This window comes from Typha latifolia, chromosome 3 (genome assembly GCF_019914945.1).
Source record: "Typha latifolia isolate L0001 chromosome 3, TyphaL0001v2, whole genome shotgun sequence".
NCBI classification, from domain to species: domain Eukaryota; kingdom Viridiplantae; phylum Streptophyta; class Magnoliopsida; order Poales; family Typhaceae; genus Typha; species Typha latifolia.
The window spans coordinates 3,961,481-3,986,864 of record NC_133088.1 but is presented as its reverse complement, the minus strand read 5'-3'; the positions used below and the strand labels follow the sequence as shown (position 1 = coordinate 3,986,864).

Below are 25,384 nucleotides of genomic sequence, written 5' to 3'. Positions count from 1 at the left end.
TTTCTGTCTCACAGCAGCACATATTCCTTTTCACTACCAGTTTCTTCTATCTTAGAACATTGTCACACCCACTCGATCCATGTATCAAAAGGATGGCCCTTTGCCTCGGATTTTGAGACTAAATTGTTCTCCTCTTTTGTCTTACAATGGATCTTCAATTACCTCATGAACGTAACGAGGCTATTTCATCTTCTATAATGTTGTTTACTTGTGTTTCCTTGGTTTCACTATTCAAGTGCACTTCCCCTTTTTGGTTGTATGTCTGCAGGTCTGATTACTTCTTTCTGGATGCGGCATAAACTTCACATCTAGTAGAATTATTGTTTCGATTTTAGTATTACAATTAATTTCATGTCAGCAGCTTTGGTGATTTGATGTTTTGCTATAGCTCACAAATGCGAAGATGAAAAAAATGCGTCAGGTTATTAATTCAGCAATCAATACATCCCAGTTTCTGCCAAACAGAATCTCTGCAATACCAATTAACTAGAGGTAGCATTACCAAGTTTCTTTACATAACTTAAAAAAAAAGGAGTGTAATTAGTACTGAAGAAGAAATATGACACGTCACTGTGAGCACTCATATCGACTATATGTACTCCCATCTGCATCTTGGAGCTTCTAACCTAGCTAGCCATGGCAGCAAACACATCACGGGCCAAAGCGATACATACCATTACTTGTAAACTGCCCTTCCATTAAGAGAGTGGCAGTACTTGGTGGATGGAAGCTATCCATCACAACAAATTGCATGTCTTCTGATGGTTTCCAATGCCGCTTCCTCTGGTTTATGAACCAGTTGTTGATCTGCTTCTGGTCAAGGCCTGTAGTTTCTGCCAGTGCTACCTTCTCTGTTTCCTGCTTGCAAAAATAGACGTGTTAAGCCAGGTTTTTGAATAGAATCCTAGTGCCACAAGGAAGACAATTATGAATACATTGTTGGTTCAATTACCCAACAACTTCGACTTTCTAGTTCATCTTGTTATTTAACATAATATCAGGGCATCAGTTCAAACCACAATTAATCCCTTATAGCCACATCTTCTTAATGTATCTATCATATGCCAACAAGCTATGTACAGAAACCTCATGTGAAGGAGCATATTTAGTTTATGACATAGCTGTTATCTTATAACTTTTTGGATCACTCGATCATATAACAAAACGAAGTCCTTAAAAAAACTACTGCTAATATGTCAATATGTCCGACAGATTATAAACATGAATCTTTTCTTATCCAATCTCTTGCTAGGGTGGGTGCTCAACTCGGCCTGCAAATTTATTGATCTCTCAAAGAAAGATGAAAATTGCAAGTTATTAAGTAATTTGAAATGGTTACACAAAGGGACATAACCCAATCTGACAGAAATACTGTACTTTCTGTAACTAGATTTATATCTAAGGTGCTTAAATCTTGTCCTCAGTAGATCTTACATTTGTGGAGTATTATCCACTAGGATGCCTTTAGTTATAGTAGTAATGCCATACTACCAGGTAGTACCTCATAACAAACTCAATATCCCAACAAGCTCTTGTACAAACTCACTAACAAAGGGAAAAAAAAGAAGGATTTTGTTCCCAAAGCCTTCCTGCCTTCATCAAAGAGGACATCCTTATATGACCAAAAGATTCATATCTAATTAGCCCTAGATCTTAGCCACCTTATATGAGCAAAGAGGAGATATATATCTTTTTAGACAGAGAGAGAAATGGGAGCTTAATGATGTCCCAATTAAACCGATGTTGCTAGAATTTGAACCTAGGGATACTCTAAAATATAAGCACCCACCAGCTAAGTTCTATCCCATTGGCGAGCAAAGAGATAAAGAAATTGTCAAGACTATCTATCATACCGATGGATATGGCCATTTGTAGTGCAGCTCCCACCAGCTGAGTAGCTTCTGCCTGGCCTCTCTTGGTAACTTTCCTTTCTTCTTCTTCTTGGAGAGCTCTTGCCTAAGGCTGCCTAAGTAGCCACTGTACTTCTTCAGAAGGTGGTTCTTTAGCTCTTTCTCTTCTGTGCGAGGATCGATGTCCAGGAGTTCGCCTTCTCCTCCACTTGCTTCTTGGTCCTCTTTAGATGAACCAACAACTTCACATTTCTCGTCTGCAGGTTCCACAGGAAAATATCTAAAATGTTACACGATGAATGAAAAATTAAAGTTGGATGCATTTGCCCTAGAGTTAGCTCTAAAATAAGCTTAACACTAAATTTTGGCAAGAATAGTAAGTATCATGTAGATTTCATGCTTCTTCTCATTGCAAACAGACATACATCAAGTAAGCAGCTTTATTCGTTGAGAATAAACAACGTGAGAGAAACTAGTTTAAGCAGCAAATCCATGTCTATCGAATTCAGTGTAAATTGTTCATCCTATTTCTGACTGAATCTTTAGGATATATTCGCTAGCTTGAATCATTTAGAGATTATTCGTAGGGATAATCACGTCAGACTATACTTAACATTAGTCGGTACGAAGATTTTAATGCATGAATCGAAATACTTCACTTTGCTGAAGTGCATTACATGGTGAAAACCCTTGTCCATTTATGAAAACTACCTCACTTAATTTACATGGTACCTTCATTTACAAATATGGCAGTATCTGGAAAGTACCCTTTATATGAGAAATAGTTTGAACACTAACATTTGAGTAAATATAAATTTGTGTATAGATGAAGGGAGAAAAGGAATTGAAAAGAGCAAACTACTAGCTACACCCTTACCTAAATTACAAATGCTAAGCTAAAAGCTTTTAGAAATGTCTTTATAAATAGTTGAGACTCAAGGCTTCAATGATTCTGGTTGTTTTTTAGTATCTAGTTGTTATCGGCGTGTTCTCATGTGTTTGGGTTCTTTTGCCTAATAGAGGGATCGATACTTCTATCTTCTTCGCGATATCATTCAGAATGTCGAAGGCTCTATCTCATCAGGGCGGCGAAGGGAATTTGATATCCATGGTGATAATGTTGAATGTAATCAGGAAAACAATCCAAGTGCAGCATTATCTAACATAGTACCACAGTTGGTAGAAGAAAAGATTCCCAAACAGTAGAGAAGACTCTGATACTTCTAATTGACTAAAAACCTATAGTTGGAAATCAAAACCCAATAATATATATAATAAAATAAGGTCTCTTAATACCTTTGATGTTATTGCCATGGCGCCACTATGCTCGTGCTGTGTATATCTCTCCAAGCACTACAGCATGACTCTTTTTGAGGGGATCTAGCCCAGAAATAGTACACTATATATGCTACCAGTGGAAGTAGCTACAAACTGTTGCCTTATGGGGTAACACTAGATATGTAAGAACAGCATCTCATGACTTTATATATAGACTTGTATTAATTATAAATCTACTATGACCTATATGGTGTAGAGAGAGAAGATGGTGTTAACAATACCATATTAAGAAAACAAAGCTAAGAATGGTACAATTATTCTCGAGGTAGGACTCTCCTTGGAACCCTAAATATGTCGCTTAGTGATCATTTGTCAGCACCGAAACCGTTAGCTTATTGCGCACCATTCTTTCTTATATAGAATTGAATAATGCTGTAATTAAGATTGTGGCCTAAGCCATTTGCCTAGTGAAAATGTTTCAGATTATTGAAAGAAACTAAAATAAACTAATCAAGTAAGGAAATTAATGAACAAGAGGTAGATATATATATATATATATATATATATATATATATATATTAGTGTTAACTGTAGCCTCGTGATAAGTATTATAGTACTAGGCTACTATTGTCCCACCCATACATCCTATCATCATATCATCATATAGTAGTAACAAAGCAAAGGAATGTCTCTATAGTAAAAGAAGGTAAGATCTAAAGCAGTCAAGGCTTTCTTTTCTTTCCATTCTCGTAACATTATAAACATACGTACTTGCTTTACGACTACCATTTTCTAGCTATATCAGAACCCTAACACCACTGCCAGTCAGAAATATCCTACATCTTTTATGTAGATATTTACAAGCTCAAAAATTAACGTAACTAGTGCGATAAGTTAAAGCTCAAAAGTAAAATCTGAGGTAAAGAATAGATTAGAAGTACCACTAGTGAGAGAACCGAGTTGGGTCTCCACCCTTTTGAAGAAATCAGCTGCCTCTTGGATAGGCCTCGTTAACTCTTCTTGGTACTTCACCAGCATATCACAGTATGCCTCCTATATCACAATTAACATGTATCCACATTAGCCATGACACAGTATAAGAGACCAAGATGGTTAATTATATATGTATAAGAGCACCATGAATCGATCAAGCTCAGGGTCAGATGAAGACTCGTGTCGGTGGCTACATGGATGCGAATTGAGTTCTCGGGCGATGGTGGAGAACCGATCGACGACCGCCGGTGGAGCTCCAATCTAGAGAGATGCTAAATTTTTGTTACTAATAAGAGAAGAAGGTTAGAAAATTTGAGAGGTGGAATAAATTGTGTAACCTTTTGGCAGTCCATGTAGGCTCCGAGAAGGGTGGGATACTTAGGGTGAGACATGATCTTGGCCTTGATTGCATCGAAATCTTCGCGTTGTATTGCTTGCCTTTGAGGTAGGTATTGAGAAGATCCAGCCTCAGATTTAAGTACTGGTTGAGTTAAGAAGCTGTGCTGATTATAGTACTTAACCTGTGGAGAATTTGGACCACTTGGATTGCTGCTACTACCCAGATGGGATAACTCCTCCATCTGTTATCCTTGTTAAGAATAACAAAGCCCAGGATTATTCAGAGTTGGAGGAGATCAGAGAGTAGTAAATGGAATAAGCGGCGATGAGAGAAGGGAAGAACTCTATAATACGAAATAGACCCAAGACCAACGAAGAGAAGGAGATGTAAGGGGAAAGGGAACGTCTCTGGTGGATTTCCTTTTCCATGTCAAATCAAGTAGACGGAGGAGATAGGTATTACTGGAGGTGAAGTTACAGATCGAAACCAACAATTAATTCTAAAGAAACCCCCCTTGTGAGATTTATCTTCTTCTTCTTTTTTTGACTTAGAGCTGAGATCACAGTTGTACAAGATCAAGAAATACTAAACTATACAAGATTGATGTATTTTTTGTTTCGTTTAATCGATATCTGCCTGGCATTTCTTTCTCTCCTTTTTTGGGTGGATATATCATTGGGAAAGTAGAAGCTTTCAGTGCTCTTTGGTATTTAGCAATTATGAGATTAAGGTTTGGCTGATGGAGTACTAGAATGACTAGTGAGCCTAGGACACAAGTATAGTGATGCAAGCTAGTACTTGGAGGGCATATGGAAATGTTATGCAAATAGTATGACTCTATATCTCTTAGCGGCATAGTTGATATGGAGTACTTATCCTGGTTCTCCTCTTTGATGCTCTACATGATGCCAAATTAATTCACATGAAGGTTCTTAATGCAATGATCATATTGGTGGAGTGAAAGAATACCTAAATTAGGTGTCACGATCCCACTAGAATTGTATCCTAACAAAACTATAGTTTGATATATACATGTAATTTCAATTCAATTGGACCCTACAGTTTGACGTCTAATAAATTAATCTAGAAATTTAAGTTGATAAAGAACAGTAATTTTAACAAACCCATGCTATGTGAGTGAATTTTCTAGTCATTTCGACTTGATTTTGAGTTGATATCAAACATATGAGCTAGTTAGACTTCACAATATGTGCTCCAAAATATCGACATCTATTCTCATTTGCAAAGCATGGGTTAATCGAGAGTAACACCTAACATATATGGCCATAGGACATCGGCTGGGCTACTTTCTTTCCTCTCTCTATATATATTCACAATACTGTTGACTAGGCTTGAGATTCCTCTCCTCTTTTTTTTTAATTTAAAAAAAAAACTCTGCACCTCTAACCGGTGATATGGACACAAGATTCTCTTGTATTAAGACTAGACTGTTAGGATTGAAATGCCAAAGGAATAGATATAACGCATCATGAACTGAGTTCTCGACTGATAGAATCAAATGCTAAAGAATAAAGCTTCAGGTAAATCAATGGGGTTTGAGACAACTAGATGCAGTTAACAACTTGGATGCCTACGTGATCAAAATGTATAGGATTAATAAATAATATAGCCTGAAACTCTTCCCTATCAACAGTACAAGTCTATATATGTCTGCTTGTGATCTATACTTACTTTTAAGAAACTAGATATTTGAGAAAGATTATTTACTGACTGTAGCGTAGGCATGAAGAAGCCAGTCCTTTCGTACACTTTTTTATCATTTGTACGAAAGAAGTATATCTAATGAATGCAAAAGAGAAGATAGGGTAAGGGTGTCTTCTTTTTTATCATTTGCTCAAGAAGACTACACGCGTGGCATGTCAACTCCACCTTTAAAGTTCATCCTTGAAACCAAAACCAGTTTGCGAGAGACGAGAGGAAAAAGAAAAAGAAAAAAGTAGCCCGAGAGCGGGGTTTGGATCGCGTGATTCGCGCGAGTTCTGTTCGTTGGGTGGCTCGCCAATCAAATCCGAATGTTTTCTTTTCCTCTTTTTTTTCGTGGCTGCTGCTGCAAAGAGACCCAGTAAGAACGCTGCAGCACACAATACGTACCAAAAGAGACCGTGGAATGGAGCTAAGTCTACTCACCTATCAACTGAGGTTTTTTTTTTTGGGAGACTATTGGAGGTCTTTTCACACCAAATATTGTACCGGATTGGACTCGACTCTCTTACCTTGGAACCTGGCCATATTTTGGCACGAAAAAGTCTTACGCCGGGTTCGGGAGGGCATCAGACAAGTAATAGACAGAGTGAACACCTCTTACGTACGTTCTAATAGTTATTTCTTATGTTCTATTTAACCTTAAATAAGCTTAAACTTGGAGAGTGAGTTTAATAGCATGACTCTATTTTCTTAAAGAAAGAAAGTAAAAAATAAAATAAAAGTTATATATATATATATATATATATTTTTAAATAGAGGCGGATTAGAGAGGCAGAGGGCTGAGAATGTTGTGAAGGATTTCGAATCAAAGTCATGGTGGAGACTGAGGGAAAGATTAAGGGATAGGATGCTTCTTAGGTTATCTAAACCCGATCAATCCAGTTTGGGCTTCGGCGGTTTCAGGTATGATTCGGCTTTTCTTATTAGCTCTTGTTTTATATCATATTAAACTATGTTTGTCTTATTTTATAGATATGTAACCACGACATGGATCTCTGTTAGAAAAGTGAAACGGCATGAAGTGAATCTATGCCAGGTGAAAACCACAAGGATTGATTTTATCATTTTACCTTGAACCTAATTTATTCTCATTTTCCTAATACCTCAAGTAGACTTTTTTTGTTTGTAGCTTAAAGGGAGCACTTTGCTGTCATTTTCCTCCCAGAAGGTGGCTTTCCTCTGGGACCCTTGTGTTCTTAATGTCATTCTTTCAACTGAAAGTGGGATAATTTAACCTCAACCTATTCCTTTTAATTAGCAGGTTATAATTTTAATATATATATATATATATATATATATATATATATATAGGATAAATTTGGAGGATTAAAAAGTAGTTCCACCTTGTCGGTGTGCACAGTGGAGGCTTTAAACGCAATGAAGGAACTTCTGTAAGGTTATTCACGTAAAATAAAAAATTGAGAAGTGCATACGCATGAGTATTTAAACAAACACATTCAAAATTCTCAAACTTTTTTATCATAAAAAAAAAAGGTACGAAAAGGTCGAACGCACATGATTAGTATGAATATTGTAACCGACAAGCATTTGATTGTGGAATAATTAAGCATCATTAGTTTTACTCTTGAAACGACACAATTTTATAATCAGATATTAAAGGATAATTTAGTTATTTATAAAAATATATTTTAAAATTATTATTTTTATATCACATCAAGCACAATTATTATAATCTACTATATAAATCTATATCTAACGGCTCGCCCTAATCAATCTGAGTAGAGCCGGCACCAACTTATGTCGATTTGTATGGCCCACATCATATGTGTAGATGGGAGCATCTAGAGGTGTGTGTGTCCGAGGGTAAAAACAAATGAATAGTTACACTACTATACTAGTTTAAATTCGAGCGGCCCATAGAACCGATCTAGACAGAGTCAGCACCGACTTGTGTCGACTCTTGTGTCCCACAACATGGATGCAATTGGGAGCACGTACACTTTGTGGGTCGAACAAACTAATTAGTGGAGGTCAAATCAGTGGGAAAGTTGATTGGGATCATAGGAGGAGGAGGAGCAGAAGTGTAAGGCCATGCATGTTTGGGAGAGGATGGCAGGGCCACGTTTCGTTTCGTCAAAGGGTGGCCGAGTACGATGATTTATAGGGCTTCTGAACTGTGAGATGGCTGCTTCAATATCAGAACTTACCCACTTTAAAGTGGCAAAGTTGTGATGCTTCTGCTTCAACTCCTTTTTTTTTTTTCTTCTTTTAATTGTTTATTTAGTTCTTCTTTTTATATAGTATTGGTGTTGAGAAAAGTTTGTACAAAAAGGATATGTAACGTAAGATGGGGATAGCGATGCAATGCGAATAAAATAGAGTCTATTTAATTAGCTCATTTAGTCTGTGAGTTCGAATGAATTAAAAACGAATATGTCAACAACAACAATAGAACATCTCAGTGTTAATGTTCCCAGCTTTTCTTTTGTTATGCCAAGAATGGGCCCTTTTTTATTTTGTTTTTTTTTCTTCTTCTTACAGGCCGGCCTTCCTTTCTTAACACCCACCGGCCCCCTTCACCAATGAATCCATCCAAATGGGTAATCTACCATTAATTTGAAGCTAGGGTTTGTATTGTAGTTAGCCAAAGAGGAGGAGGAAAATAAGAGGAATATCCAAGCTTCATGTATGTGTGTGTTAATTAATTACTTCGATGGTCATATCATTTGCAAATCTAATTACGAGAGACATAACCACATTGCTATGCCTAGGCATGACACGAAGCTAAGCGGAGACAGTGATGCAGGAAAGAGAATATCCTTTCCCAATCAAATCCAACTTTAGGAACGTCAAAGAAGATAGGGATAAGATTTGGCTTCCTAAAGAAGAAAAGTGAGTAGATTACATGCTATATTCTTAGGAGTGGGTGGAAGTCTCCATGAGTGTAGAGCTAGCCCACGTAGCTACCTAGGAGGAGATCTAGTGGGGATGGACCCATTAGTTATGTCTTAGAGAGACATAACGTGAGCGTGATGTTCCATGATGTCATTATCATTCCTTTCTTGATCCATACGAGCCTCATTATTTTCCTCAGATCTTCTAAATTCTTTGTTCTTTTCCTCTCTCTTTTTTCCCTTCTTTCTTTTCTTGGTAGAAAAAAGAAATGGTTCTATTGACCTATCACCATGATAGATCTATTTGGTTTTTGCTTGCAGATCCTAGCAAAGGAAAAAAAAAAAAAAGGACTTCCAGGGAAATTAAACATCTAAGATAATGTATTAATTATTGACGTCCATGCAGCTGCAATGCTGCATGCATGCAGGCAAACAAAAGGCCTTTAATTAGTTCCGTCTGTGAGAAAAGAAATACATATTATGCATGCAATTGCATACCGGTATGCATATAACCTTGTAGATATATTATAACGTATATATGAGTGTTCCGTCCTTAGAAAAGATCCATTCTCTTTGGTTTCCCATCAAGGGTAACATTCCACAGAAAGAAGTATATATAACTGGGCTTAGTGCATGCATTCTTCTGCTTAGTGTTACTTCTTCAAATTATAGTACAGTGTAGATAACGGTATTCGATCATCATACTTCAACTGGCGTGGGAACTTCTAGTTCTTGAAAAGGCTTCTAGAATCACTTTACCTTCCAAAATGCGGGGGTGGAAATGGCAAATTTAAAGAAGAAACAGGAGCAAAAGAGAGATAAGGGTGCCATCTTGATACGATATATCTCCACAATAATTAATGATACAATATATATACATGATGCTTACGTAAATATCTAGAAAGGAGAAAAGGAATTAGATACCCAATTAGCAGTAATATTTGGATAGAGTAACTCGATCTTAAGAGGAGGTTAAATAAAACACCATGATTTTATTTTATCTTTTGCGGAAGTATTGGGATTGAATTATATTATGAGTAAAATTCTTTATGATAAGTACTAAAGCATTCACTTTCTCATCTGATGCTCTTAAGGAAATAATTCTTATGGGAAGTTAAATTATGCGTTTCAATCGTGAATAACATCTAACAGCAGACAATATTGATCAAATAAGTTTCTCAAATACTATCAACTAAACCATCTGAAGGGAAATTATATGTATCTTTCCATTTGCCATATAGAAATGATCAAGCAAATCTAGTAGCACTATGTGAGTAAGTCTGCAAATCTAATAAGTTGTAAGTTTCCTTTTGTACATCAATCAAAATATAGACTACAAACTCTCTGAATTATCGTTATAAATCTAATAATCTTGACAACCATGGACATACGTATAAGCTCCCAATCACTAGGTTAGAAAGTGAGGTATAGGGTATAAAGAAGGTCCCCTTCTTAGCATGCTGCTGAGTTAGTAGTACTGATGGAATTCAACTCACTAGGGTTTGGTGCCACCATGAAACCGCCGCCGCCCTTTGGTTCATCGCCTACGGCAGTGATCCTCTTACACGATGGACACATTCTAAGGGTCGGCGGCGGGAGCTGCATACGTAAAAGCGACGATGTAGATTTGAACCCCTTCAGCTCTTGCAGCTCTTTATGCAGTCTCTTGTTCTCACTGTGAAGTGTCTCACACCACTTCCTAAGAAACTCATAGTCAACTTCTATCTGCTTGAGCTTAGTTCTGTGATTCAATACAAGTGGTGTTCATGGTTAATTATATATATGACGTTCTTATATATGTTAGATGTAAGAATTACAAGAACTAAAACTGGTCATGCATTAATTTACCTTGCTCTCCTATTTTGGAACCAAACTTCCACTTGCCTTGGCCGTAGGTTCAATTTGTTTGCTAAGTCCTCCTTCTGTTTCTGCTAGTAGAAATTAGGCAACGAAAGGAACATGAATTAAAACTTTTTTTTAATCTTATACTTGATCGACGATCAAAACAAAATAAAATCAAACATATATAAGAAATTTAAGGATACAAACCGGATTAAGAGTAATTTGCTCCCTGAAACTACTTTCTAGTAGGGCAGTCTGCTCCTTTGATAACCGTAGCTTCTTCCTAGCACCAGCCTCCTCCTCCTCCTCCTCGGCTTCCTCGCTCCTCGCTTCGTTCTCGCTCTTGGTCGGCGAGACTGTTCGACGTGGAGAAGGTTGCTGCGCCGCCAAATTTATGTCGGCAGGGGGATCTATCGCCTTCTCCGATCCGCATGCGGCATCGGAGAGACTTAGGGTTAGAGAGGGCTCAAGAGGCATCAAGCTTGAGGGTGAAAGATGAAGTTGACATGACATATATCTTCTTCCCTGGTAGTTCAATCCAAGAACAAGGCTAGTTTCATGATCATCAACAGAAGTCTCCATGGTCGCTAATTCGATGATCTCCGAGTGATTGAGGTAGGAATAATATTGGAAGAATTAAAGAGAGGTGGTAGAGGGAAGGGAAGGGAAGGGAAGGGAAGCGAAGGGGTTGAGTGAGGTGAATTAAGATTGATATGACATATAAACTGACGATTGCTGGCAAGAAATTAAGTGTAAACCACGTGTTAGGACGGCTAAAGAGAGATTAATTACCAAGATTATTCACTTAGTCCGCGGACAGAATCTAAGAGAAAATATTTGACTACGTGGATTCACATATAATACAAATCAAAGGGATTTTTTTGCCTAATTCAAATCCCACCTAACTCTTTTATATTAATTCCCTAGGTAACTTTAACTGTGGTAACTTGGACCGTATGAATGTAATTAACTCTTTATAGCCTCTTTTGAATTGATAAAATGCCATTTGTATGCTTTTCTTTTTCTTCTCATATTGCAGGATTACCTCTTTTTTTATTATTTTAATTTTACACAATTAATCGAATATATTAATCTATACCTCATCAAATTAATTACTACTGTTGTATGCATATATAAATTTCTTATTTATTATGCACTGTTTTCTTAAAGTGGACAAAGGAATGTGATCAACACTTGGAATGTTTATTATCATAATACTCTTTGGTTAGGTGTGTGGAGATACGCATTGACTTGATCACATGATCACTATAAGACAAAATCTAGTGTCATGCATGATTAGATGTAGATTATAACTAGTTAACCAACGCGATAGAATATAAATTAATGAAATAGTAAACTAGTTAATCAAGAAACGGTTTCAATTAATTTTAACTAGTTAGCCTCCAAAATCTATACATATGCATCATTTTCCATCATCAAATACTAGAAATTATTAATGGAGTTATTACGAGTTAACTATGACTAGTATAAATTATTCTTAGGTAGGACATGGTGTATGACGTCACAGAAGGGAATGTCTTGCACAAATGGCCCACTAATGATTTGCTTCCTTGGAACAAACTTTTTGAAGAAGCTGAAAAGTGCAATATTTAATTATTGAGTTTTTAAATCCTTTGTATCTTCAATCAAGCAACATTTATTCATAATTGTTTTTATCCGTATAAATAATGCAACACTAATTTTATTTGGTCGAAATTTTGATCCTGCCACATCTGAATAGTCATTGGAAACAACTTAACTTACAAGCAACTAAATTTTTTTCTTGAAAAAAAAAAAAAATATATATATATATATATATATATTCATCATACTTTTAACTAGGAGCATGCAAAATAATGAATAATTTCTCAATAGATTGATCTTTTTATAAACATAATATATATGAGATAGAGTAAAGGAAAAAAAAGAATATTTTAATATGGCAGTCTGGCTGGTCTTTGAGTTATGATATATATCTCTCAATATTCCAACATCCATGTCAAAGCAAACCTCTTTGCTTGTCTTCTTGTCCTCCTCATGTTATACAACCATATCTTGACTCATGGGATTATGATCTTTCTTAATAGTGGTGATAAGCTGTTAAAATTAATATGATTGGGAATGGAAATGATTGAGCCATTGTTTTATATTATGGTTGGATCGCTAAAAGCCACCGACTTTTAAAAAGCTAGGGGGGGCTAGAAGGGCCTCCATTGATTTCGAACATTCTTCTTTCTTTCTTCTTTTTTTTAAACGAAATTTATAGATAATAATTTAGATATTGTGTTAATTAACGTTTATTCCTATCTTGAGATGGAGCTTTCATAAATGATCTTTTGACTCTCTCTTCTTAGTATATCTTAGTGAAAGTTATTGTAGATATGAGTAAAAAGGGGCAGAGATTCGGTGTAATCTGATTCGTCTGAGCAAGTCCGAGCATGTTGTTGGATGCTTAATAATGCATTAGTTGTACGCAACTAATGATTATGACCGTGCCTAAAATTGAATACGAGGGGCCGATGTAGAGTATATACTTTTAAAACCGTTGAATGCGCTTAATCGATGCGTTGATGTGTATCTAATAATACATTCAGATTAATATACACAAAATTAGCTTGCAATATTAAATCTCGATCATGAGTTAAAATAACTCCACACTTATAAAATAATCGAAGTACTCTTTTGAGTTAAATATCCAAATAAATAAATTAGCTATAATTAGGAAAATGAAGATACTTTTTTAAAGTTTCATATTTATTGAATTTTTAATCTCGTAGGGAAAGCTCTTCTTTCATGTTTTTTTTAAACTTTCTCATACAAAGCTCTTCTAGAATTACTATGAATTTCCATCAGCATTCTTGACCTTTAACAAACAAGCAAAATAGAAAAATAAATAAAACAAAAAATTACACACACAATCCTTTGAATACCTTATATTTAATTAGAAAGGTCAAGTTTCCAACCAAACTTTATCCCTTATTCTTTTCTTGTCTGTGATCAATGCAAAGTTTTCTTTCTTCTTCTTCTACTATGTTCTTTTTTTAAGCTTGTCGTTCTCATCTTTGTATTACTTTAGCTTACATTTATATTTATTGCCCCCACTTTAGTTTTTCACCTTTGATTATGATTCTTTCACCAACGGAGGACTCATTCTTAATTCCAAATCTTTAAATTGCGTGTGCAATTTACTCCTTTGGGCTAAGTAATGGAGCTTTTTTCTAATATAAAAAAAAGGTGTGCATAAAATATTATTTATCTGAATGGCCCACTAACAAAATTTATTACTAAAAAATTTATTTTATTTAGCTTAACTGTTATATCACAAGTCAATAATAAAATTAATAATTTATTTAATAATTTATTTAGAAGATAAACCGCTGAATAGATCAACAAATTAACGGTTAATAGAATGCCGAACAATCTAGCAACATATAGAGTATTTGACACGTATCGAATAAACTACTCAATCGTATTATGCAAAAAAGATAGATTATTATTTTTCTTTAATAAAATACTGAATTATTAGCATTTTATAAAATAATGAAACCCTCGAACAGTTCAACATTTAAAAGAAAAAAAAAATCTTGAAATAAAGAAAACTTTATAAACACTCCGTTTTGTAAATAATTTATAAAATTGAAAGTGTTCGTAAGTATAGCATCATTCTTTAATTGTGCATCAAATCAGAGTGGGTTAATGAAGCGTCACTTTAGTATTTATTGAGTTACCCAAATGTCAAATACCAACTAATTGGCTTTGCCAAAAGGAGAGACCGAAAATGACGAATGAGTTATTGACTTCCTTCTTGCGTGTCATCACTTTTATTGCTACGTTTCCTATTCAGAGGCCAATCAGCTCTCCAATGGTGATAACAAAACTCCTCAAGAATTGTTTGTGAATATATATATATATATACCATCAAGATGATAAATAATAATTCTAAGAAGTCCATGCGCATGATTTACGCTATTGTGAAAAATGAGTTTAATGTATATATATATATATATATATATAATTAATTTAAAGAGGCAATTATAATTTACTTCTATGTGATTAAGCCTAAATTTATTTAAACATTTTATAGTTTCATTTTTATTTCTTATGGTAATATTTCAATTGAAATTGTTATCTATTATATTATAATTGGTCAATCTACGAGTCGAATTAAAAAAAAACTCATTAGAGATAAAATTATAGATAATTGGATAAATTTTTTAGCACAATTAAAATAATATCGATCAAATTTTAGATAACAAATATATGATTACAATATATATCTTTATTGTCTGAAATTTGTTTAGTATTATTTTAAAATGCGTTGGAAATTTTGTTCAATTATATGTATAATTGATATCTTTAAATTCGATCCGTAAAAAAAATAATATCTTTTTAAATATAATCATAAGATGATAAAATAATACAAATAAATTTAGACAGTGAAGGTAAAAAATAAACCCTAATTTAAATCATATATATGGTAGATTGTTTTTGAGATAATAAAAATAAAAATACAGTAACAGAATAATAAAAACACATATTATAGGGAACTAAGGATAATGAAAGCAAATGGTATGCTATTTTCCTTTTGGTTTGTAAATTTATTGTAATCTTCTTACTTAGTATGATATCTCCATTTTGGATGCTCCAACAAATTGATGTGAAAGAGATTCACATCCCATTCCATTATGGCATGCAATACTCATCACTGCCCATCTCCATCACCAAATCTCCAAATCTTTTGATGGCCCCTCTGTTAATGTGCTCTTTAGGCCTTAATTATCGCCAATACTCATCACTTGCCAATGCTAAGAGTCAAGTCCAAACTCTTTAAGAACATTTTGAATTCTTAAAAGTTTTTTAGTGAACTTAGTTGGTGAGAATTCCTTCGTAGATCTAGTTAAATAAACCATAGTCTAAGATTAAAGTTAATTAATCAAGGTAATAAATATGGTAGTGTGGTATGAAAAGTAATAATCAAAGAACTAGTATGCTTAAATTATGCGATCATCCATGATATCATCATTCTTTTATTCGGATGGCAGAGTTGGCAGAATTTATTTATTGCTTTAGTTAGCTTGAATTTAAATTGTAATTGTAGGGAGTAAAGTCAACCATAAGGTTGCTGAAATATAAGTAGACCAGCAAGGAATTAAATGAGCAAGTTTAGCACGCTAAGATGTTTTTTTCTTGATTAGTTTAGTGCAACTATCAACATTCAACAGTTGATTTAGATCAATTAACTTATAAATAACTTCATCTAATTAATCTCTTTCATATTAAGAAAAAACAATCATTTTTTCACCTAATTGCCGTTGATAATTTTCAAAATACTATAATAACTACTACCTTCTTTAAACTATTTTAATTACCGCCAAATCGATTAAATCAGACTAATCACGATTAAAACTACACTTAGATAAGTAAAAGACTATTTTTTTTCCTTGTATAAATTGCTTAAAGCAATTTTAAAATTCTATAATGTTACTAATATCATAGTAGAAGAACAGAAAACTTAAATTTTTTTGTAAGAAAAATATCTGTGATAAATATTTTATACTTTAACTTTAATAAAAGAAGAAGAACATTTGGTTATATATGTGTGTTATTTGTAACAAATATCTGTAAAAAAATATATTATGTGAACACTATATCAAAAATTAACCATAATGATAATTTTGAAACGGTTAAAAGATTTTAATCGGTAAATATGATAGTTGACAATTATAATATTTTAAAAGTTTTTAGTGACAATTATGCTAAAAAAAAAAACTTTCATTGGAAATATGATATGAAAAATGATGTGCTAACTATTTCTTTTAAATGTAAAAAAAAATTATTGAGTGACAAAATGTCTCTAAATGCCTCGTACCACTCCACTATCCTCCAAGGAGACTAGCCCTAGTAGTTCACCACTCATTTCTGTATGTGTGTGTGTGTATATATATATATATATATATAAAGTCTCTTTTTATAATGGTCACCAGGGTTTGAGGCTAAGGAATTTTATTGATGAAAAATTTTAGTCTCTATTTTTTGTTTTGAGACTGTAATTTTTCTCGTAACTTTGCTGCATATTAACAGCTAATAAGGATAGAGCAGCCTCTATCTCAATTATCTAATATCTCGCACCTCTCCGTAATAATAGAAAATAACTATTTTACTTTTATCTTTTTCTCCTAAAATTTGAATAAAATAGTTATAGATGGTCTATAATTGACCGTGCGATATTTTTTTAGTGAAAAAAAAATCTAAGGAATAATAATATAAGAGACATTTGTTATATAGTTAAGAAAGATAACATATCACAAAATATAAATAAGAGATTATATATGAAAATGGGCAATAGTAAGCAGGTTTAGGTGTAATTACCGAACCCAATAGTGTCCGAAATGGACAAGGGTTTCAGCTAATCGAGTCCATATAAGGGGTTAAGCCCATTTTAAATTTAGAAGCCCATGAGATCTTAGACGGTGGTAGATCGCCTGCATTCAAGATTGTAGGAATTCACTATGTCATCCCATCAATGGGCTTGGAGTTGGCTGATTATCCATCCATTGCAAGGTCGCCACGTGTATGATCTGAAGAACATTCCTCCATTTAGGCACTTCCGCGTTCCAGACTACCTTTTTAACTCGCCTTATTCCTATTTCCCTCTCTATTCCCAATTCGAAGAATAAACCGGGAAGTTATGCGGCTCCCTATTCTAATCCTCTCCTTGTGTCTTTCTCTCTCCGCCGCCTCTCCCCACGCTTCTCCTCGCTCAAAGAAGCCCCAATTCCTGGGCTCCTTCGCACAATCCAAGCCCAATAAGGATTCGGCGCCGTATTCCTACGAGACGCGCTACTTCCGGCAACGGCTCGACCACTTCAGCTTCGTCGACTCGCCGGACTTTGAGCAGAGATACCTCGTGGGCCGGGCCGATGAGTGGGGCCGGTCGGGGCCCATATTCTTCTACTGCGGCAACGAGGGCGACATCGAGTGGTTCGCCGCCAACACTGGATTCGTCTGGGAGATAGCGCCCCGCTTCTCCGCCCTCGTCGTCTTCGCCGAGGTAATCTTCCAACGTGCCGTTTTTCGTAAGAAGCCTAGTAATGATTTTTAGTACTTGAACAACTTGACTAGGCCAAGGTAAGCAAGATCTTTATTGTAGCTAAGATTTATGCATAAATTTTGCCATTTTCCTTAAAGTAGCAAGCTTTAAGCATTTTCTCTAAAGAATCATGAAATGGCAAACTTTTCTTTGTTTCTATTAAGGTCCTGGCTGGTACAGCCAATTGAATTTTCAAGATTTGTATACAAAGATTCCTGGAATTATGCCATTGGATTGGGAATTTGCAGGCATTATGTAATGTATAGAGAATATGAACCGGTTACTTGTCTATAACACTTACATGTTTACAAGGGGAAGAAGCTATACGCTGCTCAAATAACGTCTCAGCGGTTAGGTGATCTTTCTATCAAATGAAGAAAAATTATTTTTTCTAATTACATGTCTGGGTAATGAAAAGAAGTAACATCTTTTAGAGATCCATCTACTTATCGACTTTTTTTGGAAATGGTGGACCGAAAAATATTTTTGTATACAATAAAAAGTTATCTCATGAAGAGCAGTATAGTTATGGGGTTTATACCAATATAACAAAAAGGTTCAAGTTTACAATGAACTGAAAAATCGTACAAAAGCTCTTGAAATAAAAAGCGTTTGGTCTTCTTAATATGCTCAGGAAAAAGGGCCAAGAATGTATTGGCATTTGCTGAGGTGCCCCCTTTTTCTTCCAGATATTCATTATTACTGTAATTTGTTGCTGGCAGCATAGGTACTATGGCAAGTCCATGCCTTTTGGTAGCACAGAGAAAGCATATAACAATTCTGAGTCCTTAGCATACCTCACTGCCGTGCAAGCACTTGCTGACTATGCAATACTTCTTACCGACCTTAAGAGGAACTTGTCGTCAGAAGACAGTCCTGTTGTGCTTTTTGGAGGCTCTTATGGTGGAAGTAAGAATACTAACACTGCATTTTATTTCCTAGTGGAGTGGTTGGGTCTGTGGAGGGGAAGAGTTCTTTTTCGTTATCTTTCTTGATTCGTGAGAGCTATTCAGTCCGTGCATTTTAAACCTAAGCTTCCTAACATGGAAACAGTGTTGGCTGCTTGGATGAGATTGAAATATCCTCATATTGCTATTGGGGCTCTTGCCTCCTCTGCTCCCATTCTGCAATTTGAAGATATCGTCCCACCTGAAACTTTTTATGACATTGTGTCAAATGATTTCAGGGTCAGTATATTCAGCATCTTGTACTTGCGTGCACATAGTTTAGTTTATACTTGCTATCTTTTTTCATCAATGTCTGTAGTATTATGATTACATTGTTCACCTGGTTCCAGCGAGAAAGTGAGAGCTGCTTTAAGACCATAAAGGATTCTTGGGGTGTATTGGAATCTCAAGGGAAGGGTCGCGATGGGCTTGTCAGCCTGAGTACAACCTTCCGCATGTGTCGGTAAAATCAGTCATTTACTTATCTTCTGTATGAAGTTGATATTTCCTCCTACTTTTATGACTAGTAGGGAATGATGGGTTGCAGGAATTTGAACAATACAGAAGAACTTTCGGACTGGTTAAACTCTGCTTACAGCTATCTGGCTATGGTAGATTATCCATATGCTTCTGACTTTCTAATGCCTTTGCCTGCAAACCCGATAAAGGAGGTTAGCCATCTGGATAACTGCAGGAGCTGGCTTAAGCATTCTTTGCATTTGTTAAAGACTTAAAGTTCAATAGAGTTAAATTTGTCCATTTCGACAAAAATGAAGAATAAGATGGACGATAGATTATTTCTGTCTTCTATGAAACATAATAGAAAAGCAAGGACCTAAATCTTATGGGATTGTATGTTTTGGATTTTGAGAAAGCATTATATTGTGAAATATCAAAACATTGCTTTAGGACTACCGTTTTTTCTCTCTTGTTTAATAAAGGCCTCTAAGCAAATGACTTTTGGTTTACTTCTTATATTTTCTAGATTTCATGCATCTCTTGTTTTGATGCTTCACTATATACTTTTGCTTTGGGAACCTTGTCTCTAAGTCTTAACTACTTTGCCCTACTCCTAAAGAAGTGATGCCACATAAGCAGGAATGGTTCTCCAAAGGATAGTAGCCTGATAAAAACCATGGTTCGAAGTATTGGACGATATTGATATTATCAATTAGGGGTGCCAACAGGTTCTTTGACTCGTGAGCCATTTAAGCTCAACTCGATATTAGCTTGAGCTCTAAATGAGCCAAGATTGAACTCAAATTTTGTGTTCATCAAATAAAAGAACCGAGCTCGAGTTGGCTCTAGCTTAGCTTGTATATATGACATAACATATATTTATAGGAAAATTTGTATTTAACATCCTATCTTTTAACTTATTTGTGGTTTTAAACCCTCTATTTTCAATATGTGCAAATTGAGCTCTATATTTTATAAAAAATGTGTAGAGAACACTCAGCTATTAGATCTGTTAGCTAAACTTTACTAACCCTTTAGGTTAAGTTAACTATACTAAAAGAATTATGAAAAAAATCATCATCTAAGGTATACCCAATCTACCCAAGCTATATCCAACCTTACCCAAACTATACCTAATCTTACCCAATCTTATATAAGCTAATTTGCTCTCTTTCTCTTGCCTTGGGTTATTTTGTCTAAAGAAGAAGAACCAATTTAGTACCCTAAAAGAAAGAAGAAGGAAGCAAGAGCATTTTAGTCTAATTTGCTCTCTTTCTCTTGCTTTGGGGTCTTTTGTTTAAGGAAGATGCAATCCCACACCTTAAAGGAAAGAAAAAGAGAAAGAAGGATATTTTAGTTATTTTAGGAAAAAATATCTGTAGTTAGTGGAATATTCTCTTCTTATGTCATTTGCCCAAACAATATTAGTGTTAATCTTACCTAGAATATTTTTTGTAAATATTTAATAAAATATAGAGCTTGATATGTAAATATTGAAATGGAGGTTGTCAGTTGCAAATAGGTTTAAAGACAGAGTGTTAAATGTAATTTTTTCTATTCTATATATGTAACTTTGTTTCTCATGCAACCTATATTTATCATCATCAGCATGCTCGCTGATGATGATCTCCTCGTGCAATTCGGAAGCGTTTCGGTGTTCGTAGATGACTCGATTGAGCAAAGAACAAATGAGGTGCGGTGTTAAATCTGGGAGATGGGACGTCCATACACTAGGACCTTTGGTTTTGATACCAAAACTGATGCAGAATGATAGTATCAATGGAGAAGAAGAAGACAAACCCGCGGAATCCACTAATGGGTTGTTAGAATCAAGGTTTTGAAACTAGGTATTAGGATCAGGATCGACTGTTAGAGAAAACAATATGTATCGGCCGTAACGACTGTATCGGTTGTATTGGCTGCTCGTATCGGATCAGGATATTTTTATTTATGTAAAATTTTAAATACTATTTAAAATGCAAAAAAATATGTAAAAATTTATAAAAAATAATAGAAAAATAAGAAATAAGATTTAGTCACATATGAACTCTAAAAACTAAAGAAAAAAAATTACTCAAAACCATAATGAATTTTGACTTGAATTAGACAAATTTTTATACTTATAAATTATTACTATGAGAGATCTCTCTTCACTGAAGTTCTATAGCAGTAAACAAAAGAGGAGTTAAAAAGTGAGTGAGAAAGAAGGAAAAAAATGAGAAAAAAAAATTATTTGAGTTCATCAAAGTGTGAACTAACCGAGGGGGCTAACCAGAACGGCCGCTAAATGGACTCAGTGAAGTGTGAGAATAAAATGAGAGTGTGTGTAAGAGATAGAGAGCAAAAATTTAAAAATTGAAAAGAAAGCAGTTGATGATATCAATTATTAATGCCTCCTAGGTTAGATATATTTTAGATTCAACATGAATCTTAAAAAAAAATTAATTTCAGCTAATATTGTTGTTTTCAGCTGATACAGCCGAGTTTCAGCTGATTCAGCTGATATGACCTAGACGGATTGGCTGAAATTGGCCGATATTGGCCGAAATCGGTCTGATCGAGATTGGTTATGGCCGATCTGACTCGAGATCGGCTGATTTTAAGATCCATGGTTGGAATCCACTAACAAAAGATAAAGAAAAGTATAAAATATCAAACTATTAAAATGTTCATTAATTCCAAATGATAATATAACAAGCCATTATATAGAAAATTCCTAAAAAAGACAAAAGGCTAAAAAGCCCATCAAGCAAAAAACTAAAATATCCTCATGTAAGAATCTCTTCCTCACGACTCATGGCGACCAAAGCGTCACTGGATGGGTTGCCTTTCTGTATCTGCGTGAGTACACATGCCTAAATGTGGTGTTCGCACCATAGACTATGTAAAAATCTGATTAGAATGAATGATATCTCTCGTCTATATGCTGCTATATATATATTGCAGCCTAAAGTAAAATATGTTTAACTCCATTATCATACCTTTTCAGCTTTGATGAAATTTACCTGTTCAGAATAACATGCAGTTATCCAAGTGAATGGCATTTACCGCAGTATCCTCATATGTCCTTAATACATGTATCTCTTGAAGTTTTATGGGATCAAAGTTCTTTCTGGCCCTATCTCAATATTCCATCATTTTGTTCAGGTCTGCAGAAAGATTGACAGTTATGCTGATGGGCGAAATATAATGGAGAGTATTTATGCAGGAGTAAACATCTACTACAACTACACAGGAACTGTTGATTGCTTTGATTTGAACGATGATCCTCATGGAATGAGTGGTTGGGGTTGGCAGGTCTGTGTTTACAAAGAAAATCAAATTAAAACATACTGATATATTTGAATCTCGTCTGAAAATCACCTAATCATATAATATGAATGGTGTATGATGTATATTTTGTTTAAAAAGAATATGATGTATTTTTCTCATGTCCCTTTTAACAGGCCTGTACTGAGATGGTTATGCCTATGTCTTCCAGCCTAGAGAATAGCATGTTTCCTCCATTTAAGTTTGATCCTGCTGCTTATCAAGATGACTGCGTTCAAAGCTATGGTGTCAGGCCAAGACCTCAATGGATTACAACTGAGTTTGGGGGCCATGTAAGTGATATATATTCAATGCCTGTTGTAAATCCTAGATCTGGCTTTTCCAATTTTTCTTTGACTTAGAAATTGAACTTTTCTATAACTAGTTAATTTTTAATTTGGGGAAAATCCTGAACTCCATTTGAGACAGTAGCTTGCCATATTCACAGAAAAAATTATCAGAAGATTGACTGAAGTAGATCATAACAACAATTTGAAGCAACTTTTTCTCAATTGTTCTAAGCTATGCTGTGAGTCTGCAGCTGCAAAACGGGTTTATGGTTTCATCCTTGTATGAATTATTTTTGGAATCAGTTTAGTATTGTTTGATATTTGAAAAATCGTTGGATTTTCATATCTATATCCTGAGGACAATCACTTACAATAGTTGATCCGGAAAAGTTTTTGTACTCAGATGTATGTTTTTCAGTTTAGAGGAGTTTAGGTCCTTAAGAGAAATAATTTATTCTAGCTGGATTAACCCAACTCGAGCACCACCTTAACTGCAAAGCATATATCTCCAAAAGTCAACAAGATTATTCCAATTGACGTCTTTTTAGTTGTGGTGGAAAGAATCTAAGATGATTTTGTGGAGTAAGTATTAGCACTGTTGATATCATCCATGCCTTCTGACCGAAAGGAACCAACAGATGCAACCAGTTTCTTGATTGCTGTAGTACTAACTCAACTACAATGCACATGTAGATTGCTATTGAAAAGTATATCAGTGAAATATAGCTCCCTTCCTCGAATCATGCCATCTCATTTTATATCATAGATCTGTCGACAATAGTGCCACCCAGCTACTGCTAGAATAAAGAAATGCCCATAACAAAGTTCTGGCTTTGCATGTGCTTGAATATCTCTCAGTTTTTTGTATGCTTCTCACATATGCAAGTAGCTACTAGCTACTCTTTGGCAAACTTGGAAGGCAATAATTTTGTTCTTTTAATTTGTGAAGGACATTAATACAGCATTGAAGAACTTTGGCAGTAACATCATATTCTCTAATGGACTCCTAGATCCTTGGAGCGGTGGAAGGTAAAGTTCTACTGCTACAGGTTGCTTCTTTTGTTTTTACTTAGTATCTCGCTTTTGAATGTTCGGAGAATCATACCATTCTCAATATTTATTCCAGTGTCCTGCAGAACATTTCTAAGAGTGTTATCGCGCTCGTAACTCCACTAGGTACTATATTTATACTTATCTATGTTCTACGATGATCATACTGCTTTCAAAATTTTATAACATATTCAATTTCCTTATTAATAATATTATTATCTTTTGGCAGGAGCGCACCACATTGACCTGCGTCCTGCGACCAAAGAAGATCCTGATTGGTTGGTAAAACAGAGAGAAACAGAAATTCATCTTATAAGAGGTTGGATATCTGATTACTATCAGAGATTGCCTCTTTCATCAATGTAATTTTGAGAGTTGGTCTCATACCTTGTGTGATGAAAAATTAATGAATGGTTATCCACAAACTTGAATGCTAGAAGCACAAGGAAATATCTTACATACTCTAATGTTAGTATATCCACTTTGATCTACTGCAGCCTGCAGGTCAGTTATATATATTTTTTGTCAGGTTATTTGGAAAAAATATTATAGGATAAGACCAATAAGAAGCAGCCAAATGTCTTTTGAAGTAGGACCCACTTTACTACATCTACAGTTCCTTTTGTGCATAGATAAAAGTTATTCTCTTTGGATACCTTTTGCATCGATGGATAGATTCTTTCTGGATAATCCTATTCTATGAATAGTGGATCATGCGATCCACCATTCAAGTACGCTTCAAAATTCAAACAAGATACATCCTTCATCACCATTATATTTTTCTACACTCATCCAGATAACATATTGCTATTCCCACCATTATTACATGGCCATAAAAGTCTGAATAATTTCTCATTTCAAATCATTGAGACAGACCATCGTCTCTACTCTTGTAGAAGGGTCTCGGCCGGATAAGAGTAGTAACAGAGAACCCATACCCCTTTTCTTTAGTCACTGGAATCTGACAGTAAACACCAACCAAGAATGGTCTTGTCAGCTTTGGGCCCAATGGAACACTGACAGATCCAAGTTAGGGCTGAGTTGTTAACTGCTGGAGGAAATCAAACCCTAACTGTCCAACTGTCGGCTGTAAGCTAATTACATACCAGTCGTTTACTAGCATAAATCCAAAGTGCAAGAATTAATGTAACTCTGCAGCGCGTAATTAAGTAGTTGGCAAAGTAGTTATTAGTTTAGTTTAATTTTTTTTGTAAGAATTTTGACTGCTGGATTATTTGGCAGCTAACTACCAAGTAAGTACTCTTTATCTGTAGTAGATTCCTGCATGCAACCAGGAATGTAGCTTATGATAAATACTCGGGTTAATTACATTTAGACCCTACCACCAAACTACTG

General features: G+C 35.0%; 3 protein-coding genes across 4 annotated transcripts; 1 reads left to right on the top strand and 2 right to left on the bottom strand.

Moving 5' to 3' along the window:
• Positions 1-444: 444 nt before the first annotated feature.
• LOC140784902 (homeobox protein knotted-1-like 2) lies at positions 445-5,176 on the bottom strand. The gene is made up of 5 exons (XM_073132508.1): positions 4,460-5,176; positions 4,266-4,382; positions 4,070-4,181; positions 1,854-2,107; positions 445-858 (listed from the first exon to the last, which is right to left on the bottom strand). The coding sequence occupies exons 1-5, from the start codon at positions 4,700-4,702 to the stop codon at positions 652-654; spliced, it is 933 nt and encodes a 310-aa protein (XP_072988609.1). The 5' UTR covers positions 4,703-5,176; the 3' UTR covers positions 445-651.
• A 5,132-nt stretch (positions 5,177-10,308) lies between these two features.
• LOC140784303 (homeobox-leucine zipper protein HAT22-like) lies at positions 10,309-11,620 on the bottom strand. 2 transcript variants are annotated; one of them, XM_073131614.1, is made up of 3 exons: positions 11,091-11,620; positions 10,890-10,969; positions 10,309-10,782 (listed from the first exon to the last, which is right to left on the bottom strand). In XM_073131614.1, exons 1-3 carry the CDS (start codon positions 11,463-11,465, stop codon positions 10,494-10,496), a joined length of 744 nt encoding a protein of 247 aa, XP_072987715.1. In that variant the 5' UTR covers positions 11,466-11,620; the 3' UTR covers positions 10,309-10,493. The 2 variants fall into 2 exon arrangements, with proteins under 2 accessions (XP_072987715.1, XP_072987714.1); XM_073131613.1 differs by having other exon boundaries at positions 10,890-10,972; positions 11,091-11,563.
• Positions 11,621-17,518: 5,898 nt separating this feature from the next.
• On the top strand, positions 17,519-24,519 carry LOC140784300 (uncharacterized). The gene is made up of 10 exons (XM_073131612.1): positions 17,519-17,934; positions 18,696-18,882; positions 19,027-19,160; positions 19,271-19,383; positions 19,468-19,591; positions 22,527-22,676; positions 22,826-22,981; positions 23,928-24,007; positions 24,105-24,154; positions 24,258-24,519. Exons 1-10 carry the CDS (start codon positions 17,572-17,574, stop codon positions 24,392-24,394), a joined length of 1,494 nt encoding a protein of 497 aa, XP_072987713.1. The 5' UTR covers positions 17,519-17,571; the 3' UTR covers positions 24,395-24,519.
• The last annotated feature ends 865 nt before the right edge of the window (positions 24,520-25,384 follow it).